Source organism: Amblyomma mixtum, chromosome 2 (genome assembly GCF_055824585.1).
Source record: "Amblyomma mixtum isolate Tamu chromosome 2, ASM5582458v1, whole genome shotgun sequence".
Classification (NCBI taxonomy): Eukaryota; Metazoa; Arthropoda; class Arachnida; order Ixodida; family Ixodidae; genus Amblyomma; species Amblyomma mixtum.
Window position 1 is genome coordinate 293,950,572 of NC_143013.1, and position 16,170 is coordinate 293,966,741.

The 16,170-nt window shown below is 47.1% G+C and overlaps 2 protein-coding genes across 2 annotated transcripts in view; one reads left to right on the plus strand and one right to left on the minus strand.

Annotated features, from left to right (window-relative positions):
- Positions 1 to 8,405, plus strand: part of LOC149364524 (putative cationic amino acid transporter) — a 131,548-nt gene extending 123,143 nt beyond the window's left edge. The window contains exons 11-13 of the mRNA XM_089574482.1: positions 134 to 306; positions 1,407 to 1,534; positions 3,184 to 8,405. Of these exons, the coding sequence (XP_089430608.1) occupies positions 134 to 306; positions 1,407 to 1,534; positions 3,184 to 3,452 (570 nt within the window). The 3' untranslated portion in view covers positions 3,453 to 8,405. The remainder of the gene's footprint in view (positions 1 to 133; positions 307 to 1,406; positions 1,535 to 3,183) is intronic.
- Positions 8,406 to 14,091: 5,686 nt separating this feature from the next.
- LOC149364525 (uncharacterized) lies at positions 14,092 to 15,813 on the minus strand. Its single transcript, XM_089570136.1, has 2 exons — positions 15,598 to 15,813; positions 14,092 to 14,365 (listed from the first exon to the last, which is right to left on the minus strand). The coding sequence occupies exons 1-2, from the start codon at positions 15,811 to 15,813 to the stop codon at positions 14,180 to 14,182; spliced, it is 402 nt and encodes a 133-aa protein (XP_089426262.1). The 3' UTR covers positions 14,092 to 14,179.
- Between the last annotated feature and the right edge of the window lie 357 nt (positions 15,814 to 16,170).

Below are 16,170 nucleotides of genomic sequence, written 5' to 3' on the forward strand. Positions count from 1 at the left end.
TCCCGCGACGCGTGAAAACTGGCCCACACTGCAAGAAAATTGGAAGCAAAGACAAACACCGTTGTTAGCATGTCCCGTGCTAATTGTCTTTCTATTTTCGGAGCCCCTCGTAACCCTACCGCGTGTGACGCAGGTGATGAAGCTGGTCGGCCTGCTGTACGTGTTCGCCATCGCCTTCGACCTGGTGATCGTGTGCGGCGTGGGAGCACTGGAGCGCGGCAACGGCTTCGTGCTCGTCATAATGTTCGCCTGCCTCGCGGGCATCCTCGCCTCCGTCTTCCTCATCGCCAAAGAGCCACAGGCCAAGTGAGCGAGACTTAGAGAGTTTTAGCGAAGCTGGACGAACGTACGGCGCCTTGCTCCCGTTGCATATTGGCGGCATCGAGAGGCTAGATGAGGGCGCGCGACTGCCACTGCCCGTGTGCAGTAGGAAGCCGGCTGGTACGTATAGTTCGTCTATGCTGGCACATCTGCGCTATGCTAAAACTCCCTACTGCCTTCTTACAGACGAGTACTCTCGTTCTGTCTCGCTATCACTCCACCGTATCTACCTTCGGGGTCACAGCAGCAATCACCAACCCACGGCAAGGATATTTACCGAGTAAAGGGCTCTGTGAAGGCGGTCCGAGTTTAGCGCCATCATCTTCCGTTTTGTTCGAAGCTTTTCCCTCTCTCCACCACACTGCTAGCAGCGGCAGGCGTTAATAGAGGACTTAAAGCCCCCGTCAGGTGGCGTCTGCCAGCAATGTCAGCATGTCGTGCCTTTGTCGATTTTTTTCCAAATGCGTTCGCGATTGCTTTCTACCCTTTTTAGTGTTTGGAGTTACAGGCTCTGTGAGTCAGATTATGTCTTGAGCAATGTCCGGAGGTGAAAAGCAACACAAGACGACCCTGACTGTAGACAGACCCAACAGACACAAGAACGACATGATTCTTGAGAAGGGAGCTCAATATAGAGTTGCGCGAAGGTTGCGTTATTAGCGCTAGACAGCCGAATTGCGTATGTTAGAGAATTCCTTGTAGATGAACGAGTAAATTCTCCTTTCCTCACCAACAAGTAAATGATAACGAACCCCTCAATTCGCAGCAGAAATTTCATGTTAATGCGCGTCTCACATGCAAAGGTGCATCTCGTCTGGGCAGAGTCCATTTTAATGTCAGATTTATGAACCGGTCACTGTTAAGACTCTTTCCACCATAACACCCCGGCGAGACTAGCGCCTTTGTTCATGGTGTACGCATATGAAACACTTGACCAAATCAAATAGCCCTGATTGGTTTTTACAATTAAAGGTATTTAGTATAAACAGCTTCAAGGATTCTAGGCCTAAAGCCGCTCGTTTATCAGTTCCATAAGCTACACCGTCTAACACCACTAACAGGTTGTGCCTGCCACTGCTTTCCAGGTGTGACCTGAAATTCAAGGCTCCCGGTGTGCCTGTAGTGCCAGCCATAGCCGTCGTAGTCAACATCTACCTGATCTTCAAGCTGTCCGTGCTCACCCTGGTGCGCTTCATCGTGTGGATGGTCCTAGGTGGGTGCTTTGTGCCGGCGATACCCGGCGCCCGCTTTTCTTTTTATTTTTGACAAGCACCGCGTCTACTGCCCGGTGTGCAGCTAAACTGTGCTACCGGAGTTTATTTAGCCTCTAGCTGTTCTCATGTGACCCCTAGTGACATGATATGGGACAAGCATAGACGCAGAGGCGGTCTGCAAGGGAAGACCACCCCCTCTCTTCCAAGCGAGTATTTACTTCGGGAAAACAGCGTTGTTCCCATTTTTTTTTAATGAAGAAAGTTCAAGAAACGTGTTGTGCGTACTATAGTCCTATAGCCATATATAGCAGCGGCAATTTTTTTGCCACAGATTGGTTCACTCATGCCTCTTATGCATAGCTGCTCCTGAAGAACTTAAGTGACCAGTGATAGTTGCCTGACTCGAGAAGTCTGGACAAAAGACTAAGAGTGAGCAGCTGAAACAATTTTTTTTTATTTTATGTCGCAGGCTGCAAGTAGGGACCACAGTTGCTTATCTTTTCACTTGCGAAAAGGTGTTGTCTAGTCACCATCCACTGGGGCGTGTTTTTGGAGAAAAAAAAGTATTTGTAACCTACCTCGTCGCCCTGCGTGGCTGCAATCATGAAATGCATAAATGCATGCAGAAAACATGTAGCATATTCAAGGACGGCTCCTGCCTGATAATAACTTCCTGAATGGCACATTTCTTCCCTGGTTCAACGCGTTGAGCGGCAATGGTGTTGACCTGGGAGTCGTGTGGTAAGATTCGTTCGAACGCGTACAGTTATGTGTCTACGGCACGGACTGTACGACGGCGATACAGCTGTCCATTCATAGACGCGCCGCCTCTGTTCGTAGACGCACACAAAACACAATCTTTGCATCTCAGTCACTGCCACACTGGCCAGCTTCCGAGCACCCTGAAGAGGAAATCAGTGTAACAGCCGTAACATCCGCAATGCTCTCCGCAGCCGCTGGTAACCCGAGGAATCTCCGCCATCATTCGAGAACGTTCGACGGGCCGCGCGGCGTGCCAGTTCTTTCAGTGTGCGCCCAGGTGGGTGCCATATGGACAGAAATTTCGGAATATTGGGTTTACTGTTCGGCCTCAGGTTCGCCGCATTTCCGGACGATGTTCGCGTGCGATTGCTGAGGACGGCACCTAAAAGCATTCCGTGCTTAAAAATTGAAATCTCAACAGATTGGCGTTCGTCCTCGATGGAAGCAGAGCGTGCTGGAAGGGTCACGGTAGCTAGATTGAATCAAGACATATGCACATGTGGACGCACACTTTCAAAGTGTTTTTTACCCGACCCTTAGACCGTCCCTGTAGCACTGAGTATTTATCTGTGCTAAAGAAGTAGAAAAAAATTACAGGAAGTAAAAATCGATAACGCCACCACGGATGGCTTAGTGTATGTTCGGATGATGAGCTCAAGTTTTGGGGTTGGATTCCAACCACGACAGGCAAGCTTCTGCGAATGCGAAATGCCCACGCGCCCGGGTATTCCGGTGCATGTTACAAAGCTTCACTTTGTAGAAGTTAGTCTGAAGCCTTCCGTTTCAACCTGACTCATAGAACAGGGCTCCTGGAGCCCGTAACACTTTACAAACTATTTTCGAAGACACCATTCTAATTCTGGTTCCCCTTGTCATGCTGACGCAGGCATGTTCATGTACTTCTGCTACGGCATCAAGCAGAGCAACCTGGAGTCCCTGATGGAAGAGCGCATCGAGCTCAAGATACCCACGCAGGGGTTCACGCTGCAGGCGCCACCGGTGCCGCCGCAGCAGCGGCAGCAGCAGCAGCCGCCCTCGGCGCAGGAGATCAGTGCCAAGCTGGCCGACGTGGCCAACGGAAGGCCTCCGCCTGTGCCACCCAGGCCCTACGAAGAACAGCCACCCCCAGCGCAGCGCTGGCAGACCTTCGAGTGATCCTGGCACGGCATTGTGCCTTGCGCGGGAGTCCTGTCGTTGCTGTGCTGACCTCGAGTAGAGGATACGGGCTCCTCGATGTCGATGTCCAGAAGGTTGATCGAGATTCACAGCCGCTGTCTAAAGTTTAGAAGCCACTATGGCTATACAGTCAACCCACAAAGAGCTTGCACCTGCAGCCTTTGGCTGACGAAGCCATATCCAAGAGGTCCGTTCTAGGCCCGTTGAACCTCGAGTTCGGTAATCTCTACTGATCACGATCGGGTTACTGCATACGGTTCGCCAGTTAAAGCGAGCATTTCTAGTGATCTTTAGCTCTTTTGGAGCGATCATCTTTGTTGCGTGCTCTCAACTGCAGGCCTAAAGCGCTGCGAGCACTTCGGAGAGCAGAGTTTCAAAAGACGCCCTCCCACAAAATTCCTCCGTAATGCATGCCCCAAACTGGGGTATCCTTCTATACAAAATGCCTCGGAACAACAGAACTAAAACAAGCGCAAAAATAGTAAATCATCATTTTGCTCCTAAGTGCACTTTAGCCCTTTACAGGATAATGGGACGTATATGATGCACCACAGTATATGCTCCACTATCCCATAAACGGTCCAAGGGCCTTGGATGATTTGATTGTACCTCTGGGCTCTCCACTGTGGTACAGCCCAAGAAACAAACACCTCTGTCTCGACAGCACTTTCCTGGAGAAAATTTTTCTCCATCCGGGGCAGCATAGACGAAAGAATGCAACCAATGGAGGAGATGGCGTCATTGTTCTTCGGGTTGAAGAACTGCGACGCTCTGTCCTGCCAAGGCCACGGGACGCCAGAGCTGGCGTGAGCCAAGACAAAGGTGCCACGCATGGCGACAGGGCGGCGTCTGCTGGTGACCAATCACGACAGTAGGATAGCCTAGGCTCCAGCCAATCCCGAACCACTCTTGCGGATGAAAATCTTCGCAAATTCGGTACCTGATTGGCCGGGAATACCTGCAGCGTCGGCAACGCTGCGCAATAATGCTGAGACAGAAGTCGGCGTCAGGCATGAAGTGAGGTTGAGAAGGAGGCCGTGGCAAACAGCTCGTTGCCACGGCGTGACTGTCAAGCCCGGATAAACGCCTAACGAAATGTACCCACGTCTTCCTGTAGTCGTCTCGAAGAGACAGTAAGCAGCAGATAAACGCGAAACATATGCGCGTATGCGCGGGTGTATATGTATAGCTGTACCGACATAACCGCACAATGAGTGTCCGCTTTTAATCTCTATTTCGTGTGTGTAACGTGTTCAGACTCAGCGTTTTTTGAGCGTTGTCTTGATCTTTTTTCTTTACGCGTGCTCGTGTATGGTGCTACCGTGCTGCAATGGAATGTCGTGGGTTCGTCCACGTTGCAGTGTGCGTGATGGAGGTTTCCGATTTTTCTACGGGTTAGTTCACAAACTGCTTGTCTCTCGGGATAATTTAACGCGACACTTCGTTTTTCATGCTCTTAAAAGTGCAACGCAAACAGAGAACAGGAAATTAAACGTTTTACATTAATAAAGATTTCAGATACATAAAGAATATATATGCATTCATTACGACGGGTAACTATCTTCACATTGGCGTCAGAATCTGATGATTTAGTGAAAGTAATAACATCACATATCTCTTTGCGATCGGTTGAACATATCAGTTTTTCTTGCGGACTCAGTACGCAGATTTGAACAAATAGCAGACCGAATAATAACAAATACTGCTACATATCGTTTTAAATAGCGTGAGCGATCAAGTTCCAAGCCTTAATAAAGAAAGTAAAGTCGGTGGCAAGGGTAAAATGAACCAAAAATATGAAATTAATTCGCTGCAGAGGTGGTCGCAGTACCGGGTTTTCAGTGTATTCAAAAATGGCGGGTTTGTATCGGATAGCCCTTGTTGGCATACAGGACATCTGAAGTATAGGCATCTGCATTAGATAACATTCAAAATCGCTAACAGCAGCCACCACCCGTCGTTTGGAGTTAAGCCTACCACATATCAACACCGACTTGAAGTGAAGGGAAGTAGGCATAATTAACCGTGTCTGAGCTAACTGATAACACTGAAAAATGTCATTTCATCCGAGCTCCTCCCTTGTAAATCACGCAAAGATCTACTCCTTAGAAGCGATAATAGATTTTGATATGTTTTGACACGATAGCGATAAGGCTTGCGTTCTGCCGAAAATCCGGCGTCGGTGCTGTGAGCGAGAAAGCTGTTGGCCTACCTGCCACCAAGGTCACGTGACCTTGTGGGGTCATCATAGCCTGCTCACCGTGGCACCATTAACGCTATGACGTCATAGCCTTAAGGCGGAGCTTCAGTATCCCCTCAAGTTTTTTACGCCGTCTCGACAAGGGCCAATTAAAAATACGTTCAACTGCGACTAAACAAAAGTTTGTAAAGAACACCTAGAAAAACAATTTTCAAACATTGATATCTGGCGCTTTCAAACCTAAATCTTACAGCGTTTAAAATAATGCTTACTTTTTATCTCTTATCGTTACCTCGATAACAGGCGCTGATATACACTGCCCGTTGGTTATCAGCTGCGCATGCAATGGCTTTGTTGCGTTCGTTGCTGGTATTTTTGCGTATATAACGACTATGTACTGCACATTTTACTCGGAGGCAATGGCTCGAAGCAGCACTATTTATTTTTTATGTGAAATGTACATATGCGGAAGCTGAGCGAGCGTTCACATGCTGGAGGCACGAAATCAGTGAAGGTCATATCCAGGTTGTGATTTCCCGTCACTTTCAGTTGATGGGGTTCTTTGTATCAGCGTGTGTCTTAGGAAGCGTGAGCGCGTTATGCCTACTTGTTCTTCTCGTTTCCTCCTCGCATAAATACTGGGTGCAATACGTATATATTATGTCGCGCGAGTGTTCGCCTCGCCGGGTAGCTCTCTCTGTTGTGTGCAAGCTATGCGTGCTGCGTCTGCGCTTTTAGTGCGCTTTAGGAGAGCTTCGTGCCCTGCGCGCAACCTCTTAAAATGCAGCGCCGTGGTTCGCATGCGCTGATTGTTATGAACGGTGAGCTAAAACTCTCTGTAGCACCGTCTGAGACGGTGCAGTTGTGTCCTTTTCATGTCCTCAAGAGACGCGTTCGCACTAGTACGCAATCGCACAGTCATGGCTTTATATTACTTAATTTGCACAAATCAAACTGCTTAAGGAAAATCGCTGCACTCCTTTTGTGTTTTTATTAAGTTATATCTGCCTTAGCATGTATGATCAGTATCTGCGAAACAGCCAACCGCGTTTAGTGCTAGTGGAAAAAAAAAAAAGACGGATTCTGAATTGTGCGTGCATAGAAGCTCGCTTTACGAGCAAAAGCACTCCACGTTTCTTAAATGACAAAATAGCGCTTTAGAAGAACGTTTATCGTGAATTAAGGGAAGCAACGTTGCTGTCCAGAGGAGAACTCAAATTGAGATATTGTGCGTTTGTTACATGAGGAAAACAGCACCACAGAGTTTGGGTTGTGCCACTTTAAGATGTCTTTGTGGGGAGCTGACCGCAGTGTAATCCAAAGCAACTTACACACAAACTACGATGCACAGTTTAGACCAGCAAGGCCTTACAAATTACGTGCTTCTTTTTTTCATTAATCGAAAGATGAAAATCTCGCAATTGTGGCGTTATTTTGGGGCAGTAGAAGTTGTGAACCCAAAACATCGAAAGCGTAATCCCTGAAGCAAAAGCTAGTCAGCGGACGTTTCTCTGTGGCATACCTGTATATCGACCTTCTCCCCTGCTATACGTGTTTTCAGCTTTCGTTATGTCATCAGTATGGAGAACAAAACACCGCAAGCAAGTTTCAGCTATCATGAATCAAGGAATGTAAGGTCTGCCCAAGGTTATCAGCTTTTCTTAGGTTTTAGGTATGCACACCAGTGGCCACATGATGAAAATTTCGGTATTTAAGGCACACGCTAAGCTTGTTTTAAATCGTTTCTCGCGATCCCTGCTGCTGCTAGTTAAACTATGCGATACATTTGTGCTTTTAAAGCAATAATTGGGCAGCTATTCGGCAATAAGTGTGTCATGTGTCATGGCGTTCTCATTATTGGCCGTCCCTATTTCATCGATTGCAACTTCATTTAAATACCTCTCACAAACTTCGCAAACGCTCTTCAGATAGAATCGGAGAGCTTGTCCTTCAATTAAAACCTGAGGCTGCAACTTGTAACGATTAATTTCGTTTTCATTTCATTTGCTCATCTCCCATTGGTCGCAACTCCCGGTGACGTATCGGCCGTTGGAGCTGACGTAACGATGGTGGTGCGGAAACGCACCCATGACGCCAAAAAAACACGTTCCATTCCCGGGTCTCAATGGAGGACGGGCGCCGACGCCGAAGAATGACAGCGCGACGACGTGTTTAACGCGAATGGCGCGCTTTATCGGCGCTAATCCTGTCGCGGCAAAAGAACTTTATGACTCAACCGGACTGGATGCGGAGACAGGATAGGGTAGCTAGCGGTGCCGCGGTGTCCAGATCGGTCGTTTCTGCGATTGCCCATTATATTCATCTCCTGTTGACTTCGTAGCGCCGCGACCAAACGAAGTGAAAACTAAATGAACCGTTACAAAATTCGACTGCTTACTTTTCATTTTACTGCACGTACAACACTGCGAGAAAACCACCAGCAATACGAACGGCAGCGATGGGAGAAGACTCAGGGCTAGGCTTGGATTCGTTGGTGCGTCAGAAACATGGAGACGCGGGTATATGCATAGCGCGGCTGTTATTCTGATGCGTTCCTTAGTACTACCCATCCGTAAGCCGCCAACGTCCATTTCTGCATATACTTTCCGCCGAGCAGAGTGGCGCGTCGCAATAATGTATCCGACCAATTTGGGATGAACACAGCTTCGAAAAATGTCTATCACAAGCGCTACTACAGCTCCCCGGCATTGACGGTGGTACGGCCAGTGTAGTACGTCCACATGAAACAGTAAAACATTAGCCTGCGCAAGCACATGGACACGCGCGTGTAAGATTAACAAGTTCTGACACCGGAGTATGGCAGATTACCAGCCAGAATCCGGTGTCCGGTTACCTGAGTGTGAAGCTTCATAGCACATGCACAGGCTCACGCTTCTCAGCGGGAGTGTTGTTGAGCCACAAATGACAATTGAGTTGTGTTCCTGTACCGACCACTTTGGACTGTGAGTAAAATGCGTGCGTGTCACCGATATTCAAGTTTCGTGATAGCTTCTAGCGCAAAGTCACTGTCACGAATTCACCCCTCTACACGAGATATACGGCCTTTCACCGACGGCTCTCTGTGTCGCGCATGTGTGACCGTAAGTGACATATGTCAGGGTTGCTCCACTCGCCGTGAGGCGGCGTAATGCAGCTGAGCGGTTTCTGAATCAGTCGCCGCAAATATCATGAAAACGGTACACTCATAAGCTAAGGAGACAGTAGCAATCAGCGGTAACTGAAACTGGTCGTAAAGAACTGCAGCTTTAAAATTAAACAGCATAGCATTTCAGGCCCCATATAGGTCGCAACTACACGGCTCCCGCCCACCCTTAACATTGCATGTGGAGTTCAAGGATTGTCAGCTAGTTCTATCATTGCGTTCAAGTTTTTTTTAACCATTACAACCGAAGCGTAAGCCGTTTTGACGGTGTCCTTTGCGTAAGCATGTACATACACGTCCTTGCTGTGTGTGTGGGTGTGTAGCAGTGTACGTCGAGTGACGGCGGCGTGCGAGTTGTGTCTCTGCGTGTATGTGCGCTCACCAAGTGACGGCTGAGTTCCCTGCTCACGTGGCACGCCGCCCGTTCATTTGCCTTTGCTTCGCGCGGAGCAAAAAAAAAATTAAGAGTAGCTCGCATGTACTCCACAGCTGTAAATAAGATGTCGCCTCCCGTGTGTCTCGGGGCTTCAGTGCCCTTGGTGTTTGTGAACGGCGTTGTCGGTCTGTGTGTGTGCGTTTATTCGCGTCTTACATGCGTTCATCGACCTCGAACTTCGACTAAACGTTTCTTGCCAAACCATGACGCTAACTGTGGATAGTATCTTTCTTCCTTTTTTTTCTTCACTCTGTGTCTGGAAAGCGCAAAGCAACATAAAAGAAATAATAGTTTGCATAACGGGAAATATTTTGCGAGACTGGACACAATTGGTGCACTCCGGGCTAAAATTGCACATTGTTTTGATGAAAGAACAGCACATCTCTAGGACTTGGTTAATTATTAACTATAGCTCACGTGATAACAGCAAAAAGGCACTAGGCCTTACCGGCAGTTGTCAGTGACTATGCTATGGTAAGCTTGTTTTACCTTTTCGTCAGCCCACGAGGTTTCTTGTACCTTAATTACCTAAGAAAATTGTTCAAGTTGGTATAGATTCATGGTGAACAACAGCGTGATGGAACACAGACAGAAAGGAAGAAACGAGACGGATCAAGCGTTCCACCGCATTGTTTTCCATCATGATTCTTGTATCTTAGCTGGATATTCTGCAGGCACGCTTTATAATACAATCTTCCGGTGTAATCTGATCGTTCGTTCGAAAAGCAGTGTATCTTTTCTTGGAGACGTTGGTAAAATAGATTATCTTGAACTGGGAAGGCTGCAATAAAACCAATATAAAACAGTCTTCTTGGTCTCAATGCAGCCGGGAGTCACACCGACTTTACAGTGCAATGGATTTTCGTCGTTGGCACTGCGAGAGCAATGCTTCAGCTCGATGTTATAAAACTACGCTTAAAACAGCAATGAAATGTTAGCATATAAATGCTGGAGATAACACGCAATAACTGAGGATATCATGTACAGGAGATAAAGGCCGTGATAATCCCATCACAAACTGCTGGTGAAAGTTTACTGTGCTTTACTGGAGAATGTGATTGAGGCAGTTACACAGTACCGACTGGATACACTTGACGTATCGATTTCTCTAGCGCAAGCGTTTACTATATGCATGGCATAAGACGTATCATGCTTGCCCATATAATGACCGCCTCTGCACGGCTGTGAACGTAATGTGTATGCATTCGCTGAAGTCTTGTTCGAAGTGTTCACTGCAACGTCGAGCGTCAGTTAAATAACAGCTCGAGCTTAAATTGCTTTCACCGTAGATATTATGGTAGCTTGCCAGAGCGACAGTGGCGGCTGAGCGTGTTGGTAATTTATAACTAAGCCTAAGCTAAAAAAACACACAACAAGAACGTAACATAGAAGGGACAAACACAACGTTGCCAACTACAGCGCGGAAGTCAGCGTGGGGGTGTTTGCCTCTTTTATGTCCCTGTCTTGTTGCGTTGCGTCTTTTTGATTTAAGTTTGATTGTCGAAAGCTAAGCGTATTTTCGACAGACTGTTCGCTTCGTTTTGAAATGACATGTGGCTCAGTTGTTGTGGCCTTCATCGAATACGGGAGTGTGGCTACTCAGAAAAAAAAATTATTTATTTTTTTTTTCTTCTTCCATGTGCGTGATCACTTATTCATGCAGTTTTTGCTGGCGTTATTTACAATGCCTAATTTTGGTGTCTGTGTACCGCCGGTTTGGCTACGTGTGCTTTAATCATGGCGACAAACAAGGAAGTGTGCATCGTCAAATTGAACTGTTTGTTGACAGATGCGCGCATGGATACGCGCGAACAATGGCGTGCGTGTTTGCGTAAACTGCGCATAGAAAGGGCGTATTACTGTCGGAGCACATTCAAGGGCTTTTGGGCAACTGTACTCATGAATTTGATCTAGCTCTTTTCGTGTGTCGTGCAATGCTACTGATCATGGCACGCTCATTTTGCACTCAGTTTATTCGTTCAGCAATGATGCTTTCTTTTGTCAAAGTGTGGGCCGTCTTCTGTACCCTTCTCTCCATGGGGTAGAGTGCTTTCTCTCAGCAGGAAATACAAAAATGGGATTAAGGAATGCAGAATCACTAATTCGCATCTCAGTTCATTTTCTGAACATATTGATGTGGCCAGTTTATATAATACCGAGAAATTTCAGCCAAGAAAGGTAGTTTCATTTCCACCACTCATTTTATTTCGCCTAAATTATATGCTTTCATCCGTCAAAGCTAAATACGAGTTATGTATCAGGATATTGGGAGGAATGAGGCTTAACGTCGGACACGTTGTGTTTCATCACTATAACCGAATTTCGGCCGTGTTTACCGCAAAACGAAACGGCAAAACGCGAGGCCCAATAAAAAAAGTATAATGGCCACCGCCAAACAAAGCTGTAAAACTACTTAGCATCTCACTGACTCACTGTGCAAACAAGGAACAACAAAAAGAAAACGAACGCAATTTCTAAAAGTTTCTATGTTGCTTGAACCCGAGTTCACGTCTAGTTTGCAGTAACCGGGCATTTTTGTTAATGGGTCACTCAAGACAACTCCATCCAATCATTATTCTTAGTAAAAATTGGTTCTCTGACGCTTTCTGGCTATGCTGACGTTTCTGCGGCAACAAAAGACAAATTCATGGGCGAGAAAACTGTATTTAAGAATACTCCCATTATTCGATTCAACCTCGTGACGTCATCACCGAAAAGGCCGAGTTACCGCAGTTCTGTATGGAATGGCAATGTAGCGTAGCCTCTGTGATCCGTGGTTTGACTAGCCTTGATGCAAGCATTTTACGAAATCGTCCAATCATGGCGACACCTGTGTTTGGTTTTTCGAAGTTTTCTGGCTTATAAAAGGTTCGTTTTCTGTTATTTTTCTCTTTGGGATTAGAACGCGGCACACTATCAATTCAGGCCAACTTCTAATCTTTCTCAGGAAAGGAAATTGGGGTGACAATTCCATTTCACGTATTGGCGACGTTTCTTTTTTTTTCCATCTCAATTGTTCTTTCTTGGATGATATTCGGGCCAACAAGGTTACACCAGATTTCAGAGGACGGCCCACATTGTATCTAACTATGATTCGCACCCTTTCTTTTTTTTTTGCATTCTGTCCTGCTAATTACGCTCACCTTCGCCGAAAGGTGGCGCTGCGGAAAGCTCGCGCGCGAAAAATGAAGATGAAGTGTACGCGGTTGGTTGCATGGAGGAATATGACGTATTGATTCAATGTATCATATCTCCCGACCGAATGAGGCACGGTATGCCAGCTTCCTTTCGTCTGCATTGAAGAAGTGTCGAGACACAAAGCTGCAGAGTAGCGAGGTCTCCAAGGCGTGCGCTCTTCGAGGAGGCCTTAAATCGCGCAGCTTAAGCATTGTCGCAATTGTGTGTCTGTTGCACAGCACGTTTCTGGTTGCTGGCAGATGGCGTATACTCTGACGCCGCAGGCAGGAGTGAAAAAATAAAGATAGCAAACCGCCTGGCGGTCGTCATCTATTGTCAATGGCAATCGTTCACATGGTGTCTGCTATATAAATATATAAATACATTGCGGTATAGTAATTATCTATATAAATATATATCTCTATTTCCATCTCTACATGTCGGAGTATTAAATATATGCAATAAAAATAAGAATGGCACATTCAGAACACGACTCTTGCGTCACTTTCTCTCGGTTTCCCCTGTTCAGTACTCCTGAAAGGTCAGTGACCTGTGTCTTTTTCTCTTCTTAGCCTCGCATTCAACGGGACAAAGATAGAGATTAAGACATCACGTTGGCACTGCTGCCTCCTATGATACATGCAGCAGTGTTTCAATGTTTAAAACAACTTCGACGCGGAAACGAAGCTTCATCTAAACTGAAATTTTGGCGTAATATACGGGTAAAAGTCCACAGGCAGGTAAAACTCCCGTTTTTAAAAAGATGTGGTTTTTCAATATTTGTTTCCTGGTTCAGTTATAAGTACGTAAACCACATGACGTCACCATTATTTTTACCACCTCGAAAGGAAGTGTCACGAAGTGTCTCAGGAGCGATTTGAAATTTCGGCTACATGACTTAAGGCGCATTCACTCCTGTGAGCCGCGGACGTCGCGCGAATGGTTTTGGCCAATTAGTTGCGGTCTCTCCATCTTTCTTAATGCTCCTGCACCACGCTACTTCAGCAAAACCTATACCTTACTCACTGACGGATGAACTAATTATTAATGCGAGAGCATTATATGACTATGTCGCATCAGGAAAAAAATGCCCGCAATTTTGACCGCACGATTACGTCGTTCTCCGAAAATAAATGTGTGAAAGTGTGATTATGGCCGATAGTGTGTGGTAAAATGTTGCCGTGGGAAAAATTTGGTTCGTGAGGTGTAATTAGGTAGTTAATTAAACGCGAAAAAATACACTTAGACGTCAAAATAGCCACGGACGTCTATATAGTACATGGACGTCAGAACAGCCACGGACATCGATATATTATGCGAACGTTTTGCTTTCGCATTGCTCCAATGCGGGACGCCGTAGTGATGCAAAAGTTTTTGCTTACGAAGTTTTCGGTAACGGTTACATAAGTGAAAGTAATGCGTTGCACACGTCATCTTTGTTCCCTTTTACTTTCTTTTTCGTGCTGATATTTCTGGACGACTGCACAGGCTTTTCACTAATTTTATTTCCCCTTGTCTGGGCAACAAAAAAAAAAAAAGCAGCCAGAGGGCCTCCTCCGCCATTCCATCACTGAAGACAGAGACCGAGGCGCACTGACACCGATCGTCCGAGTGCTTCGCCTGTATACAGCCCGTTCTTCACTGTGTCGGGGACTCCACGAAACGGCTTGTGACTCACGCTCGCGTTCAAACCATTGTGCGGCGAGTGTCACGGCAGTATCAGGGCGCCGTCACCGGTTCCGCAGGGAGACGAGTGCGCCCACGATGACAGCGCCCCCAAGCACCATGCAGAAAGGCACCAGAAGGCAGATCAGAACCTTGGTCGTCAGGCGCGCCTTGAGTGGTGACCAGGGCGCCTGATGGTCGCCGTCACCGCTAGCCTTCTCCATGCCCGTTGCACCGCTGAGGGGAGGCTTCTGCCGAAAAAAAAGACAGTAAAGCAGCAGAAAAAGTCAAAGGTGCATCCGCTGAGTGTGCACAGAGTAGATGTGGAAGATTGGATGCGACGAGGAAATGTCTCATTTGTGTCCCATTGAATGAATCACATGACCGGTGGTTTAAGATAAACACCCATTGTCACAAGACCGATTTAGTTATGCGACGCCGTAATTTCATCCGAAGGACGGCCTTGTGCGACACCTCGGAGGGAATCTGTCTATAACACCTGACGGTGTGAAGACAAAAGATGCAGCCGATTCCTGGCCCGGATGACTTAACTATGCTAATAATTGTTTCCGCACTTATTACTTCCGTTTGAAGCACGTAGCGAAAGTTTGCCAGGCACCTTAGACTGTGTTTGGTAATAGCGTTCGTAGTGATCAAGCCAGTGTGCCGGTAAATAACGGTACATCAGCCTGGAACTTTTTTTTTTATGTCAACCTTTTTGGAAGCCACGGCTAGAAGCCCGGACACCCCACATTGCGCCGGCTGCATAGCCTCAATCCCAGCTACGTTTCACGTTAGTGAATTTAGTTTAAATAGAGTGTGCGTCTTAGAAACAGGGCGGTACGGTACAGTGCGGTACGGTATGGTATTAGGATCTCAACGTCCCAAATCGACATGAGCTACGGGGACGCCTTGGTGGACGGCTGCAGATTAATTTCGACCACTGGGGTTATTTAATGCGCACTGAAATCCCACAATACACGGGCACCTTACGTGTCTCCTTCATTAAAACACAGCCGCCGCGACCGGGACCGTGCGTCCTCAGGCTCAGCAACCGAGTGCTCTAACCGCAACACTACAGCGGCTGGGCAAGAAACGGGGGACATGGAGGACGGGAGTAGCTTACTCTGAAATCTACTAACCCTAGGCGTACGCCGGGTCGTTGCCGCCACTTTACTTATTGCGAAGACGAAGCAGGAACGTAGCGGTCAGAACAGGACTTGCGCACGGTATTCATCAAGATGCCACAGTCGTAATGAGTGCAGTTACAGCTGGTGTGACAAAATTCCAATTCATTTCCGCTGTCTTTTGCATCGCGTTAACGTCCGACCGTGGAGACACGATTCCTTTCACCACCAGCGATTAGTGGTGATACCATATATACGCTGACCATAATTCCATCTGAAAGACGGTCTTATGACCCTGTTTCTAGAGGCGAGAATCTTTGGCCGTTTGAAGGAGACTGGGACGTCCGCCAGCATACCTGACAGTTGTCTACCGGCATGATGGGCACCGGGCCTGTCACAGAGTTGTTCCAGAAACGTGCTGGCGGTCCTTCCGAAACAGTCGGCGTTCTTGTCAGGCCCACGTAAGCTGGTAACGCCTGCGACCCGCGTGTGGAGGTGGCAATGGTGATTGGGCCGCTGAAGTTGAGGCCTTGACGACCTAGCTGACTTGTAGGCTGAACACGGCTATGCATTTCCAGCTGCGGCAGCGACAAACCACGGCCGCGTGGTCAGTTCTTTTAGCTGCGTGCTGATGTGTTGCTATACCCTGGGTGAATGGCCTATATTCGCTCTAAGGTTGGCCACACAGACAGAAATTCGGTATACTACCTTGGTTTTCATCTCCATCTGCTTCACTTTTACTTCGTCTTCTTTCATATTGATTTGTACAGAAGATCCTCATGAAGACATCGAACATGCTACCTCCTTGTGTATATTTTTGTAATCTCACTGAAATAATTAATCAAACATTGACTGTTGTTCTGTGTCTCAACATCGCCGTTATCCTCGTGACACACATTCCTCCCACTAGAGGCAAGGGGGCCGGCTGC

What these genes read in the sequence shown, in the direction of transcription:
- LOC149364525 (XM_089570136.1), bottom strand. Translation starts at nt 15,813, where the DNA reads ATGCATAGCCGTGTTCAGCCTACAAGTCAGCTAGGTCGTCAAGGCCTC. An exon ending in TGCCGGTAGACAACTGTCAG is followed by an intron (nt 14,366 to 15,597) that starts GTATGCTGGCGG and finishes TTTTTTCGGCAG; the next exon opens with AAGCCTCCCCTCAGCGGTGC.